Raw genomic sequence first — 17,371 nt, forward strand, 5'->3', positions numbered from 1 at the left:
AGAAACAACGGAAGAGGATTGGAAAAAATTTAAGGACTATTTACAAAAACAGTATAAGTTATATGAATGTTAAGAAATCGCACGGTCTAGAAAACACGGCTCCAGTAATTTGATTGTGAGATACAGAAAATTAAGTTACAAACAAGAAAAAGACGAATTTTAAAGTAGTACTATGTTTAATTCAAGGTATAATTAACTGACAAAAATTACCTTAAAATTAGAAATATAACATTAGAAAAGTACAAAATAAGGTATGAAACAAGGTATTTTTCATTATAAAGAACGCAGGGTAAGGGAGATGTGAGGAAGTCCAATAAGTTATATATAAAAAAAGCTTTTTCTGAATAGTTATGTTTTTATTCTTACATTTATCTATATTGTTTGTTGGAGTATTTGTATTTGGTGTTTTGTTTGTTATCTTTTTGGTGAGGGGACTTTATGTGTTTATTCTTTATTATGAGTTTTAAAACTTAATAAAATATTTTATAAAAAAAACACAAAACAGAAGTTGATGGGCTCCAACACCCATCCACCCCAGTAAGCAAGGCTGATGGAAATTGAAGTCCAAAGGACATCTATCTGGAGGGCACCATGTTAGCTTTCCCAGATATAATAATAATAATAATAATAATAATAATAATAATAATAATAAATAATAATATAAAGTAACAAGCCAACTATTTAAAATATTAAGCAGCCAATCCAGAATGAAATAAAATAGGAAGACAATGTTTCAGCACGTCAAATAGACAGATGGAATCAGATAAGCCATGAGCTCTTCTGGGGAGGGAAAAGGAAAGTGGGGACAGAAATATCTCCCTTGGGTAAAACGTTTAATAGAAATTTCACTTTAATTCATCAGTGGAAAAAACGCCCAATGTAAGACTTACTTTGCTCTAGGTTGGTGTACTAATCCTGGAAGCTCTTTGTTAGGCTTAAGCCTTACATGTGAAGTGGCACTTTTTTCCTGAAAGAGAGAAAGAAGAGAGACAGACCAACCTGTTAGGGTTAAAAATAAGCAACAGTTATTTGCCATCAGATTGCACCTGAATGATAAAAGAGGCCACATATAATAAACACAGCGGTGCCAAAACACAGGCGGAGAGGCCAAATGTTACAATGCTGAGCTATGAGAAACCAGCTCACAGATCAACACCCTGTTCGAAAATATTGTTTGAACACCCTGTTCTACGTGTTACGTTAAGCTTGTTCTCTCTCCTCCACAGGGCCTAAAAGTGTTATATCCCCCGGTCTTGCAGCAGATGCCAATCTCATTTTCTTACATGATCACATATGGACACACAGGGAATATATTCTAGAGCTCACAAGGCGGGTGGGTGGATAATGGAAGCAGAGAGAGAGAGAGAGAGATGGGTGGGGGAGGGGCTCAGAGCTATGAAAAGTTTGGGATGTCGCAATGGAAAAGCAACTTTAGGCATAAAATCAGCCTATAGAGTCTATGGAGCGAATTTGGAGGATGAGCCAAGGAGCTGGTGAGAAAAAGCAACAAGGTGGCTAGGGTAGTGAGAAAACATGGCTGTAAGTGTCACAGGCCATTTCTTAGAACACAAGAGAAGATAGGATTCCCTAGGATACAGTCATATACTCATTTTGGGTTACCCTGAAAAGCCAAATACCACAGTGAAAACACTCCAAATGAGGTAATCAAACCCTCAGGATTTTCTCTAGGAAACAGGAACCTCCATGTATTCCCGGTTCAGTTTATGACTCGCTCACTGTCTTTTCCAGCCTTAGGAGCATCTCAATGACCTTCCATGGAAGCAGTGGCAAAAAGGCCAAACCCCATAACAGGGGTGGGGAACCTCTGGCTCTCCACAGGTTTCTGAACTACAACTCCCATTAGTCCCAAGCAAGCCCAGCCATTGGCCAGGGGGGGGGTGAGAGTTGGGGTTCAGCCAAAGGCTCCCCACACCTGCTCTAGAATGAAGCTGGGACCCTCCTCAGACAGATCTGTTTCTCAGTTTTAACTCTGCGGCTGGCAATGTGGGTGCTTGAATGATGGGATGCTTCTTCATGAAAACAAATACAGTGGTACCTCAGGTTAAGTACTTAATTCGTTCCAGAGGTCCGTTCTTAACCGGAACTGTTCTTAACCTGAAGCACTACTTTAGCTAATGGGGCCTCCTGCTGCCACTGCGCCGCCGGAGGACGATTTCTGTTCTTATCCTGAAGCAAAGTTCTTAACCTGAGGTAATATTTCTGGGTTAGCGGAGTCTGTAACCTGAAGCATATGCAACTCGAGGTATCACTGTACCCCAACACAGAAAAACAGCAGCATCTGGGAGAAACCGGAAAGCTTCTTTCTGCTATTTTATTTTCTAAAGTGCTAGGAACTGTTTTTGCATGGGTGGACATTCAGCTTTTGCCAGCCCTTATCTGCAGCCTGCTTGCTAAAGTCCCGACATAGATTTGCCACCTCAACGATAACTAGGCCATCCTCTCATCTGTTCAGACCACTTAAGAGCTTAGTGCTTTTCACTTAAAAAGAAGAAGAGCCTTTGAATTTGTGAATTTAGAAGCTCAGTGCAGCTAATGGATGATTTTGCAACAACAGCTATCACTATAAGATTCTTGCTGGTGCCTGACACCTTCTAGGGATGCAAAATTGCAGGCTGAAAATAAGAGACTAAGATTCAGATAAGCAATATTCTATGGCCTGGCTTTTGCTCAAAGCTATCAGTCTTGCCAGACCTTTCCACCCATTCTTTGGTAGTACAATATAGAGCCTCAGAATAAAGAGCACAGCCCATCTGCTGAGTTCTCTTGATCCCATGGGACAACTTTTAATCTTGCCTTGTCATAGCTATTTCAAGATATATTATTTGCCTGCATGCATGGAAAACAGAGACTGCTGTCAGACTGAAGGGAGGGAGGAGAAGGGAGGTGAGCAGAGAGTGCTACTGAGATCAGAACTAAGGGGAAGAAGCTACATGGGGAATGGGGAAAGCCAGAGGAAGAAAGTCAGCATCCAGACACATGTAGGCATAGGGTACTATTGTCACAGACTGATCATGTGTTTTTTAAAAAACTTACTATAACAATGATTTGAAATTAACTTCCCACCGTTCTCAAGCTGGCTTACAAATGCTAGAAAAAAACACATGGTTAGGGCTGACAGTAAGAGCTGTTCGACAGTGGAATTTGCTGCCAAGGAGTGTGGTGGAGTCTCCTCCTTTGGAGGTCTTTAAGCAGAGGCTTGACAACCATATGTCAGGAGTGCTCTGATGGTGTTTCCTGCTTGGCAGGGGGTTGGACTCGATGGCCCTTGTGGTCTCTTCCGACTCTATGATTCTATGGCTTGTTACCGGAAAAATCCGAGGGCTCCCTTGGACAAAAACAATGACACCAACCAGGATAATTTGGAGCAAAACAGCAGCCTGTAGGCTTGGCCTTTATTGAACTGTTGCAACAGGGTGTTCCCCTCACTTGCAAGAGAGAGGAAAGACCCAGAAAGATGGTGTGCAAGACCTTATAAAACCTTTTGAAATTCCCATCCTCTAGGTCAAGCCCACCCCCAGAAACATCATGCATACATTACAGAAAGGAGGGGTTGAGGGAGGAGTTGTGGTGGTAACCTGAGTGTCCTGTCACCTGGCTGGTTCCTCCTTTCCCCCTGCCCATGAGTCACTTCCAGGAGACAAAGGGGAGTTGGCAGTTTCCTGCCCCCAGACAATCTGATCATTGTCCTTTGTTTCAGTCCATGCTGAATCCACTCCCATATGCAAGTTTTTTGTGATCTTGATGGTCTTCTGTCTAGGACCATCAGGGTTGGCATAGCAACTGGGCAGGGCTCCTGTGGATGTGCTGGGATGGTGAAGGGATTATGGCTGACCAGAACCAAGCCACACCCCTTTGATAGTCCTTGTCATATGGAGTAAAACAAAAATGGAACAGTGCAAATCCGATGTATGGTTGATTTTTCTATGAATTTATAACAGAAGTGTGGCATATGTAGTGTGTGAGTGTGAGTGTGTGAAGTTTGTACAAACTGAATGATTGGGGTGGGGGGTTCCTGCTACAGGCTGGACTATAAATGGTTTTCAACATTGTGATATATCACCAGCTAAACATTGTGATATACTGATATATCACAATATCTAAAATAAGGATGGAGCTATGCAGAGGCATTGGCTGGCTTCATGTTTTTCCCCACAAGATGATTTTTGCGTGCGTGCGTGCGCGCGCGCGCGCGCGCACACACACACACACACACACACACCAGGATTCGTGAGATATTGCCAGGTAAAAAATTATGAAAATGATTATCACAATATGGACTTCAAACCAATTTTGGATAATATATTGATATATCACCCAGCCCTATAATGGTAATAGAAAATTTGATGTAAATTTGCATTTGATTGTATGGTTACACAATTGAGAGTCAGCATGCTACTTTCTGGATTGTGAATCTCCTTCGCTGGCTGTAACAGCAAGTAACTGGAGCCACGGTTAAGAGCCAACTGTGGTTTCCGTTTAAGACAGGATTTGAAACCATGGTTTACTCCTTGTTTCAGATCCTGGGTTACAGAATTAACACCACTGCAGATGGACCAATTAACCATGATTAGACCCAGCAAGGAGGGGGAATTTACATGCAAGAAGAGATGCTCATGATTCTATAATGGAAACACTGCACCAAGGAATTTGGGGTGGCTTACAAGGCACTCTCTCATTTTATCTTCACAACAACCCTGTGGGGTTAAACCGAAAGAGGTCAATGAGTTACTCGAAGCTTCCCCCTATGTTTTAATCCAGATCTCCCTTGCAAACAGCCAGAATGAACGAAGAGGAGCCAAGAGGGCGCAGTCTTCTCTCCTGGGGCACACACATTCCCGCTAAGCCATGGTTCTGCCCAGTGTGTCTATCACGGCAGTACAAGGCAGTTCCTATGTTTCTGATGTTCCTATCTAGAGGCTTGCCGTGGGCAGACTGAAAGAAAACACATTAGTAGCTAAGTGCATCTAAATTTATCTAGTAACTTAAATTTGTTGTCTAGTGGGGAAACAGCCAACCTTTTCATTTATTTGCCATCTGTTGCTCAGCAAGATTAATAGGCAGAAGAAATTTAACAGCACAAATAAAACTGAGCCCGATTCAGACTTGGGCCACTCATTTTTAACTTGGCAGGTCACGCTGTTTATTTAAAATGTCTATTCACAGAAATCCCAGATTTCTCACCCCCAGAAAGTATTATTCTTAAGTATCAACAAATTAAGGGCAGATTAATTACAAATGCTCTCTCAGCAGTAGCCACAGTGGTGCTCTCCAGACACAAGGACTACAACTCCCATCACTGGCCGTTGTGGTTGGGGCTGATGGAATTGGAGTCCACAAAACCCACAAGGCTACCCTTGTTCTATCTGGCTTCTGGTCCAAAATGGTATTTATACTCTGCTTAAAATGTTATTAGTGATTTGGAAAACGCAACCAAGAGCTATTCCCAGGGCTGCTGACTTTCAAGATTTCAAGTCTTGTGGTATAAGAGATTTCTGCAATGGTTAAAATTAAAATGCTTAGCGATAAAACAAAACAGATTAAAAACCATGACAATGTAATCTCACTCTTGATAGCTCTATCATACAAATTGGGGGGTGGGGAGAGGAAGAGCATAATGCTTACATTCCAAAAAGAAAAAGAAAAAGACAAATTGTTGAATTTATTCAACTCTTTTCACTGATGCTGGACTTCAGTGACAAAGGTGACCTTTGTTGGCCTGACTTTTACGTTTGATAAACATAACTTCAGAGACTTTGACTTACTTCCCAGTTTACCTTTTACGAAGCCTATCTGAAGTAGGGAGATGCAGGGATGATCTTCACAGATTTTGCAATTGGGGAGGAAAAAGTTAATGCTTCCCTACCCAGCTGCGACACCCTTGAAAGTGCTCCCCCAGCCACAATTAGATTAGAAAAACAGCCTTCCCTTGACTCCCCGGGGGGGGGGGGCTATTTTCAAGACTAATATCCATGCAAAGGAAGGGGGAGGAATGAGACATGGGGCCAGGTGGGGAAATCCCAAGGGCCACATCTGTCCCATGGGCTGGCAATTTATTGAACATGTAATTTTAAAACAAAAAGCAGATATAATTTGTTTGCAGGAGACACACGTGGCAAAAAACCACGAGAGTCCTGATTAATAAAAAGATTGGAATAGAATTTATAACTGCGGATAAAAAGAAGAAAAGAGGAGTTTTGCTGTATATTAATTCAAAACTTGAGCCCAAACAATTATTTAAAGACAAACAAGGAAGAGTGAGAGCAGTACAGATCATCTCGGAAAGTGAAAAAGTGTTAATAACTGGAATCTATGCCCCTAATGAAAAGAAAGCAGAATTTTATAAAAAGAGACAGACCTCTTAGAATATGCAGACCAAAAAATGATATTAATGGGGGATTTGAATGGGGTAGTATCCTTAGAAATGGACAGAACAATTAGGAAAACAGATACAAAGAAAGGGAGACTCCCAATAACATTTTTCAATTTGGTGGAAAATTAAATTTAATTGATGCTTGGAGATCAAAACATATTTTGGATAGGGAATATACATTTTTCTCACATGCCGTATTTTTCGCTCTATAGGATGCACCGGATGATAAGATAGTTTGGGGGGGAGGAAACAAGAAGAAAAAAAAATTGAACCCCAGAAACCAGAACAGCAAGAGGGATCTGGCTTGTGGGATAGCCTCTCGCTGTTCTGGCTTCGGGGACATCCTTTGAAGCCTCTGCAGGGCAGCGGGGTGCCTTCACCCCACTGCCCTGCAGAGGTTTTGCACAGCCATCCCCAAGCTAGAACAGTGAGACGGAGCACTGCACAGTGCTCCGTCTCCCTGTTCTGGCTTTGGGCTTAGCCATGCAGCCTGCATTTACTCCATAAGATGCACACACATTTTCCCTTACTTTTTAGAAGGGAAAAAGTGCGTCCTATAGAGCGAAAAATACGGTATATGAAAGTAGTGCAAGAACAGACGTGATATGGGTCTCTAAAAACCTTATGGAAGGAAATTTGAATTAAAACAGTAAAATGTGATGGCATGCAATTGGGATAAAACAATAAGGATAAGAAAAAAGAGGTTTAAGTAAATTATGCAGAAAAGGTATATATTAAATGAACCAGGAAAGGAAATGGAGGGAAGTCTGGAGGTTAAAGAGAACCTCTGAAAAGATATTTTCTTTCTTTTCCTTTCTTTTTCTTCTTTCTTTTTCTTTGCTTCTCTTTACTTTTATTTCACTTTTTATTTTTTATGTTGGATATTTTGTCTCTTTAATTCTACTTGATGGAAAATACTAATTGTTGAAGTTGAAATTGTAAAACCAATAGCATTTATTTACAAAAAAATTCCTTGTGAGCTCTTGTCAGCATCTATGTACTGATGCTTGCTACCAGTGCTATTTTTCTATAATAAAAAAGAGGTGCCTTGTTCTCTTATAACGGCAATGGCACCCACCTGAGAGGTGCTAGAATTGAGTTCCGGCTGAAAATAAAACCCCGGTTGCTACACAGATTCCACTGGAACTCTGGCAAATGACATCATTCCTGTGTTCTCCTTTCCTGCAGCGAGGTCTTCACAACCATTTCCTTTCATTGGAAGCTGCCCAGAGTGGCTGGGGTAACCCGGTCAGATGGGCAGCAGCTCAAGAAATAAATGGTTGTTGTTGCCTTTCTGAGGACTTGCTGGCTACCCACTGGCTTGCACTGTCAGGGGAGGGGGCACCTTTGGCCAGGAGGGACAGTTCCCCTCGGAGGAAAGGTGGGATTCAAGCCTCCAGGCAAATTAAATTCCACCAAGTTGGAGGTCTATTCTTGATACTCAGGTAAAAATGGGTGGGGGTTGCCTGGAATCCAGCAGATTCTATTTTGAAAAGGCTAGAAAACAAAAGACTCTCTGAACAATCTCATTGTTTGGGGGACCTGCCCAAAATCCTGCATTTACCAGGCAACGCTGAAATGCATTTGCCCACGTAATGTTGCATTTTTATATTTTTATGTATTCTAGACAGATTTGCTACAACTTCTTTTGGTATATGCTGTGTAATCTCTGACCTTCTCTACAATAAAGTCATTTCTGTTGAACTGTGATATGATGCCTTTTGAATTTCTGCTCTCAAGCTCACTTTATTTAACAGAATTTGTGTGCCACTTAATTGTAAATAAACCTCTACATGGTCTACATACAACAGACATTAAAATGGTCAATACAAAGCTAGGATTCAAAAAAAAGGTAAACAAATAAAATCAAAATATAACCAGCGGTTAAAACAGGCACTCTAGATACCATCATGCTTCATATTTTGCTGGCTTTACACATCATAAATCAGTCCTGGGAACTACTCTTGATACAGCAGAGCTTGATTTATAGCACAGAACACAACTACCTTATAATATGATCATAGCACATCCAGAAAACACAAAACAACACAGTTCAAGAAGAACGTAAATGATTCCCAAAATATAATTATAAATGGGCCTCTTACGTATGCACCTTAAGCATGTATACAAACTCAGTGAAAGGTGTGAACTTGCTTTTGCCAGATAATCTCATAATCTCAACGAAGCCTTCCCTTTTCTGATCTTCCATATTGAAAATCCCTGTTCACAACAATATGTTGTGGGGAACTGTAGAAGGATAGCCAATGCTGTTGAAGAGAGGCATGCATACTTTTTCTGGTTGCATATCCACACAAACACAAACACGTACTGTACTGTAATTTCAACTGTTTCTTTGAATCTTCCTGGCACACCAGAATGGCACCACACCCTTGGAGAGCCACTGTTCTGGGGGGATGAGACAGGTAATGAGTGGAACAAAGGATGCAACTTTGACCTTACTATATCAGGCTAGATTGCAGCCACACCAATTCCTAAGCAGATCAAGAGACATATCCACCCAGGAAAGCAAGAGGCATCATCACTGCTGAAGGACACATTCCAGCCAGGCAAAGGCACCTGAGTGGGGTGCAGAGCAGAGGGAGTTAAGGACTGGAATCGAATTGCAAGGGCTGGCTATAGAGGTCTGGGGGCTATATTTGCCCCCGCCCCGGCTTGAGTTTATCAATCTCTGGTTTAGGGAAACAAACTAGGATAACTAACCACCGTTTAGAAAAGAAAGTACCCGATCTCCTCCTTGTGGTCACAGTGGATGAAGTGGGAGGAGTGCTTGAGTCTGAGACTCACTGCTATTCAAACACGTAGTGGTATATTTTAGTGTTATGTGTGATTGCAGCCATTAGTATTCCAATCCTAACCAGGTTTACTCAGAAACAAGATGCAGTGCATTCTAGGGCACCAAATTCCTAGCAAACATGGCAAGGGTTGCAGGCACAGCCATAAAAGGTAACACAGTACACGGAAGATAGTATGTTCTCAATGTAACTTTTATTCTCAGAACAATGAAAACAACAGCAGCAGCTTTGCTGACTTTTTAGGGAGGAGAAAAGTTCTAGAAAAGTTCCCTAGAGATGAATTCTGGCCTCTTAAGAACGCGTGTTTCCTTGTAGATTTGGAGCAATGTTCATCTAGTCCAGAATTCTGCTTCCGACAGTTACCAGTCAGATGCCACTAAAACATCACAAACAAGGGAGGACATTCTTTTCTGAAGCCCAAAAGTGCTCTGATGGTGTTTCCTGCTTGGCAGGGGGTTGGACTCGATGGCCCTTGTGGTCTCTTCCAACTCTATGATTCTATGATTCTATGAATGCGAAGAGTGACTAGTGGGGTGCCACAGGGTTCTGTCTTGGGCCCGGTCTTATTCAACATCTTTATCAACGACTTGGATGATGGACTCAAGGGCATCCTGATCAAATTTGCAGATGACACTAAACTGGGAGGGGTGGCTAACACCCCAGAGGACAGGATCACACTTCAAAATGACCTTGACAGATTAGAGAACTGGGCAAAAACAAACAAGATGAATTTTAACAGGGAGAAATGTAAAGTATTGCACTTGGGCAAAAAAAATGAGAGGCACAAATACAAGATGGGTGACACCTGGCTTGAGAGCAGTACATGTGAAAAGGATCTAGGAGTCTTGGTTGACCACAAACTTGACATGAGTCAACAGTGTGACGCGGCAGCTAAAAAAGCCAATGCAATTCTGGGCTGCATCAATAGGAGTATAGCATCTAGATCAAGGGAAGTAATAGTCCCACTGTATTCTGCTCTGGTCAGACCTCACCTGGAGTACTGTGTCCAGTTCTGGGCACCACAATTCAAGAAGGACACTGACAAACTGGAACGTGTCCAGAGGAGGGCAACCAAAATGGTCAAAGGCCTGGAAACGATGCCTTATGAGGAACGGCTAAGGGAGCTGGGCATGTTTAGCCTGGAGAAGAGGAGGTTAAGGGGTGATATGATAGCCATGTTCAAATATATAAAAGGATGTCACATAGAGGAGGGAGAAAGGTTGTTTTCTGCTGCTCCAGAGAAGCGGACACGGAGCAATGGATCCAAACTACAAGAAAGAAGATTCCACCTAAACATTAGGAAGAACTTCCTGACAGTAAGAGCTGTTTGACAGTGGAATTTGCTGCCAAGGAGTGTGGTGGAGTCTCCTCCTTTGGAGGTCTTTAAGCAGAGGCTTGACAACCATATGTCAGGAGTGCTCTGATGGGGTTTCCTGCTTGGCAGGGGGTTGGACTTGATGGCCCTTGTGGTCTCTTCCAACTCTATGATTCTATGATTCTATGAATACATAAAAGTTATGGGTCCCTGCTTCTTTCCAGCATCAGACAATTAGAGATATATTACCTCTAATAGCCTTTCCTTAGAACTGCACCAAATGTTCTCATATTGCAATACAGTGGTACCTCACGTTAAGTACTTATTTCGTTCCAGAGGTCCGTTCTTAACCTGAAACTGTTCTTAACCTGAAGCACCACTTTAGCTAATGGGGCCTCCTGCTGCTGCTGCGCCACCGGAGCATGATTTCTGTTCTCATCCTGAAGCACTATTTCTGGGTTAGCAGAGTCTGTAACCTGAAGCGTATGTAACCTGAGGTACCACTGTATTCAGGTTGAAAGTAAAGATTCTGGATAGATATATTTCCCTAAAAATCCTCATGAGCACATTCTCCTTTTTAAAAATAAAAATCCGTCTGTCATCATTTTCCCTCTCTGTTGCTCCTTCTGCGCCATCTTAATTTGCTAATAACCTACCCCCTTGAATTTAAGTCCTTTCCCCTTCTGACTTCAGCAGTTGTAGACAAATCGGGGATCATAGAGTAAAAAAGAAGGTATCATAGAGCTACATGTACAAATTAGATTTTCCATGTGACATTGTTAAGCACAAAGATCAACGAAAGCAACACCAGTGCTTTCTAGCTGCCACCATGGTGATCCCAACACAGTGATCACATAGTGAACGAGCTGACGACACAACACCACGCAGCCAATCGGATTTAGTTGTCTTTCATACATTATGATGGGTAAATGAAGTCATTTGGGAGTGACGGCAATGCTTCCTGCAAAGCACTTTCAAAACAATTCTTGAAAAACTGCCGGTGCCTTTTGACATTGCTGAAAATGTTCATGAAAAGAAGTGCATATTTTTTGCTTCATCCCACCGCAGGCTAACCAATACGTCTTGAATTTGTTTAATTCTTCAGTGGATTTTGAAACCACCACCCTATCTTGGCAGTGAATTCCATAGCTAATTATGCATTGCGTGAAGTACTTTCTTCCACTTGCCCTGAATGCACTGCCAATCAGCTCCAGTGAATGACTCAAGATCCTTCATAGCAACTACCACCACCTCCCACACGGATGATTTTTCGCTTTAAACATGTTACAGTGCAGCTTAAAGAGACTTAGTTAAGTTCTGATACATGCTGTTCCAGAGAAGATAGAATTCTGAGCTTAGTATTTGGATATTCCATTTGCCTGTTTGATGAAATAAATAGTTCCTACGATCATTTCTGATCACTTTACCACACATGCGCCTCAGTTATTTGAAGATTATTAGTGTATAGGCTCAATCCGACATCAAAGCCAAAGTGATTATATTTGCTACATGGGTTAATTATCTTTTCACTGCACTAGGGTAAGCTTTACTCTACAGGAATTTCAGGGTATTAACAGGCAGCAGCAACTGCACAACCAGGTGCCATTAGCAGGGTAGAAATCACTAGCATCACAATAATGAAGTGCCTGTCACTGTTTTCACTACAAACCAATTTCAAAGAAGCTTAGGAACTCCATTTAAAATAATTCTCTCCCTAGAATTACTTTGGAGGATTTCAGGCCATGAGATGCTGTCTTCCGTTCCTTCTTTGCTATCAGCTCACACATAATGGGCGAGCCCAGACATAAGTATCTTTGCTATAGTATAAACCAAACCTTGCTCTCATCACTGATTTCCCACAAGAAAGGTCTTTATGCAGGAAACTTCACTATAGATCACCACATTCAATGGTCCTACATGAGGGTTATCTGCTGCTTGAAGGCATCTGGGAAAGCTGCCAACTGCTATGTCTTCCAAATGCATGCAGTGAGCGACCTGAGAGCAAGACTCTAACATTTGGTATTATGCATGGAGAGGTTTTGTGTTAATTGTAGGAATTCCTTGACCTGCAAAGGAATCCTAGGATTCTCTGTATGGTATTCAAGGCTCTCACTCCCAAGAAAGCACAGCTATTTCCTACAGAGCCCTTTCTCGTGCCCCAGCTTTTGTGTGACTCTGCAATGCCCATAATTCCTGATCCCTGGCTATGCTGGATGGAGATGATGGAACCATACTGACAATCTTGGATGGCAGCTATAGCATTAGACCTATTATGACTGCAGCTGTCTTGCCAGAAGAGTGATGGTCTATCAAGTGTTGTTGTTGACATCTGTCTGTCCTGAGAGGCAATGGAGCATGCTTCTGGGGGTGAAGTGAAAGCGCTGTGTTAGCAGAATCAAAGTGACCTCCCTGGGCTGCAAGCCTGGGCAGTGTGTATGAAGGTCATGGGTTGCCCAGTCGAAAAGACTTCCCTCTCACTGTCCAACTGTCTTAGGGACTCCACTCTGGATTTGTGTAGGGTTTACTCCTTAGCCTTTTCTTCTCCCAGAGATATCCCCCAAAGTAGGAGAGGTTTAGGATCAGAGTTTTCCATCTCCTAGATGGACTCCCTTTCCAGGTTGACAAGCCCCATCTGCCCCTTAAGTGTAACTTATAAATATTCCAACAGCTACAACAGTATTGTTGTGATGGTACCCTTCACACATTACACCAGGGAATTTTGTTGACTCTGAAAATACAGCCACTGTTTCGTGTAGAAAATTAGCTCCCCTCACATTAACCAGCACTGATCAATGTAAAGAACATATAAATTTGTCTTATAGCAGCTCAGATCATTAGCTCATCTTGTAGAGTGCTGTTCTCCATTGAGTGGCAGCAGTTCTCCCTAACTCTCAAGCACAGATCTTTCCTAGACCTGCTTCCCCAAATTCTTTTTACTGGAAATGCCGGAGATAAGAGCCTAAACACAAAGCACCTGCTCTTTGGCCAATCTCTGACCCCTCAATCACAAACGAAAAAAAATGTTATCAGACAAACTCCTAACAGACCCTAAGTCATTTTCTTTGCAGCTTTCGCATTACATAAAAACTAGTGACAACAGGATGATCTAAATATAGATTTCTGGTCTTATTAGATTCCATTCACACTTCCTTCTCTTAGTGTATACGCAGGCAATTATTTTGTTCTAGTAATTAAGTTGTCAGCCTGCCAGAAACATATTCATGTTATGCGGGCCACATCCTTCATTTCCTACAATCACCAGCAGCACAAAACAGCTGGAGACCATCGATTATGCTGTAAACTTACAACAAAGTGGTATTTAGAGGCATTGGGTGGTGGGAGAATAAATTCAGGTTATCATGTTATTCACTACAATCTAATGCCGGAACTGCACAGTCTCCCAAATTGGCAGGCGCATAGATACATGCGCACATACCCAGGGCCACAATTAAAATATTCAAATGTCCTTCGATCAACACAGACAAAGCCACTGGAAAAGCATGGCACACCAACAAGGAGTCCAAGCACCCTTTCAACACAATTGTGATAAGTAATGATTATTTTACAGTTTGGACAGCGTCATGTAGACGCCTGTACAAACACAACCGTGACATGAGTCAATAGATTCTGGCACTGCTCCATTATTGATGCACATTTTGCCCTGGGCTCCTAGAAAATACATTTCATGATCTGCCACTGGCGTGAGGTGCTTTTTTTATATAAAAAAACACACACAATACCTCATAATTGAGGCACTTCAGGCAATAATGGAGGCTCGCCCGTTCATTTTACTAGATGTTGCTCAGCTATTGCCTGGAGCATCTCAGCCCTGCAAAACACAAAAAGCACTTTAAAATATGGTCTATGGTTGCATTCTGTATACTGGAGAAACAAACAACTCCCCTTTCCACTTTTGCTAGACCAGGGTTTCCATTACAAGCAAAACAAAGAACCGCTTTCAGATTTCAAAAACAGGAAACAGATTGGTAATGTTTGTGAGACTGAGGCCTTGTGCGTCTTTTATGAACCTAAAATATCAAAATGCCTGAAAGGGAAAACATAACAAAAATAGAAGCACTTCTGAGCCAAGATGTCAGAAAATCCCTATTTTAAGAAGAATGGGAATATCTGTTGTTATTTGCAGATTGCAAAGCATTACTCAAACCCCATCTTCCAAATTAATCTTTAAAGCTACTTAATATTTATCAGATCCTTTGGGAGAATAACAGATGATGACGAGAGGCCAAATCATTTGTGTCCTTGAAGAATCATTTTATCTTCAGTGGGGGGAAGTCAAGCGATAGTGGGGTCCCACAGGGAATTTCCCAGAGCAGGGAGTGCACAATGTGTGTTTCACAACACTTTACACTTCATTAGCACATTTTCTCCCAGTGGTCTCTCCAATGAATTCCAAAACAGTAATGAATCCAGCCTCTTAGTTGCAGGAAGTTTTACGTTATAATTGTTCATCAGCTATGGCTGGCACTGACGGCAGTCCAGAGCTGTTAATAGGTTGGTGGCAACTTTCTGGAATAGCACAATCTGGCAACTGGGGCAATTTCTGGGGTCACAAAGCAGAGATGGAGATGCATTTCCTATTTCAACACTGTCTACAACCATTGCAAGGATGAGCTTAAGGAGGACATATACACCAGGCCCCACAACTTACGCGCATTTAACTCAGCTTTATGCCACCCGCCATTGAACCCATTGTGTTTTGACAATACGCAATTTTGGCTTTAGGCATGATCCCCAGAATGTAACCCCCATGTAAGCTGCGAGTCTACAAGTACAATGGTACCTCTAGATGCGAACATGCTACCTTCATGCACCTGCCCCAAACCCTCCCAAAGCATGACCTAATGGAGATGGGGGGGGGGCTGTAGGAAGAGTTGCAACACACCCTTGTTAGGAGTTCATATTGTGGTTTTGCTCCTGGCAGGAGGTCCTAGGTTGATTTCCAGAGAGTTACATTTGAACATACTTAGACTGCAGCTTTAAACTTCTAGCCACACCAGAAATACACACAGGAAAAAGCAGGTTCAACCAATTGTCCTCGGCTTCGCAGCAGGCAATATGTAAAATGCGGAGGCAAGAGTCCTGCCCTTGGCCGACCAGGCGAGGCCCCTCAAATTAACCTGGTGCATTTTCCAATTAACAGGTTGTCCCATAAAGCCTTCCCTTCACTTTCAGAATTGCAGTTTACATTTAATACCTTGTTTGTTATTTACAGCTTTCATATGGCAAGCTGCCACCTCAGCAAATCTCAAGCAAGCGCTTCACCGACAGCTCTGCGGCTTCTTTAGCGCCCCTCCAAGTATTTCACAGGTGAAAAAGGCACCTATAAATTTGTAACACTTATTGTCACACCAAAGTTCATTACAGTGCAGAAGGCTCTCCTGCCTGCCACATACAGTGGTACCTCGGGTTACAGACGCTTCAGGTTACATACGCTTCAGGTTACAGACTCCGCTAACCCAAAAATAATACCTCGGGTTAAGAACTTTGCTTCAGGATGAGAACAGAAATCGTGCTCCGGCAGCGCGGCAGCAGCAGGAGGCCCCATTAGGTAAAGTGGTGCTTCAGGTTAAGAACAGTTTCAGGTTAAGAACGGACCTCCAGAACGAATTAAGTACTTAACCCGAGGTACCACTGTATTGCAGTCACTTAATGAGCAACAGCCTGATCTGCACAGGCTTCTGCAGTTGGGGCATTGAAAAACTTTCCAAAACAATGTACTTAAAACAAACAAACAAAGAACAACAGAAGAATGTTTAATATCACAATGGATCTTGAGTATCACTTGTACAGATCAAAGCAGGCATTTTTTGAAGGGTTGTTTTGTTCTTGTTTTTAGTATGTATTTTGTGATTTTATTTTGTATTTTTATGCTGTGAACCTCCCTGAGATTGATAAAGGGCAGGATACAAATTTAATAAATGAAATAAATAAATATAGATAAGGCAATTGTCTAAACATTAGGGTCGCCATATTTCAAAAAGTGAAAATCTGGACCCAACAGTTGTTGACCTTACTTGAGATTTTGCAAAATAAATAAATAAAGTTTTTGAGCTAAAATTTACACTTCCGACATACGTCTGGATTTCCCTGGACATTTCAGCAATTTCCAGGCGTATGGCAACCCCCACTATACCTTCTGTTGCCAACGTGTGATGTGTCCAGTTCTGTGGGGGAACCAGGAGAAAAGTGGCAAGCTCCTTCTGCTGTATTGGAGCACATCTTCTTTAAATATTGTTAACAAACCCAGATTTGGATTACATTGTACATGCTGATATGTAATACTGCTTATTTCCATAAATGCTCTTTCCCAGAATGGCTGCACAAATTCTCTTGACCACCACATGTGGAACGTTGTACCAACTGCCGCCTGCATCCTCTGCAGCACATTGTTTTGTCTATGTAACTATATTGTAAAGGTGTTAAAGGCAATCTATAAATAAAAGAATTTTCTCTTTCACAGGTCTCTTTCTTAAAGGCTTTTCTGCCCACAAACTGTTCCAGTCATCTGCCCTATGATCATAATAATAATAATAATAATAATAATAATAATAATAATAATAATTTATTTATACCCCACCCATCTGGCTGGGTTTCCCCAGCCACTCTGGGCGGCTTCCAACAAAATATTAAAATACAATAATGTATTTGCACCCTCAGCATCTGTAAAAGACAAAATAGAGAGAATGGCCTGGGCTGGCGACAGGGAGAGCCTTTGCAAAACAGGGAGAACTGGAACGTCTGCCGCAGTCGGGCTACTAACTCTCAAAAGCCTTAGCTCTCTAGTATTAGGAGTTATAGCACACCTATGAATATCTGAACTACAATCATATG

General features: G+C 42.0%; 1 protein-coding gene across 2 annotated transcripts in view; it reads right to left on the minus strand.

The window, feature by feature from the left end:
* LOC309534497 (uncharacterized protein C1orf21) overlaps window positions 1-17,371 on the minus strand; it is a 168,489-nt gene that overhangs the window by 50,702 nt on the left and 100,416 nt on the right. For both annotated transcript variants that reach the window (XM_082226707.1, XM_082226706.1), the window contains exon 4: window positions 891-967. In XM_082226707.1, the coding sequence (XP_082082833.1) occupies window positions 891-967 (77 nt within the window). The remainder of the gene's footprint in view (window positions 1-890; window positions 968-17,371) is intronic.

This window comes from Podarcis vaucheri, assembly GCF_965113315.1.
Source record: "Podarcis vaucheri genome assembly, chromosome: 6".
Classification (NCBI taxonomy): Eukaryota; Metazoa; Chordata; class Lepidosauria; order Squamata; family Lacertidae; genus Podarcis; species Podarcis vaucheri.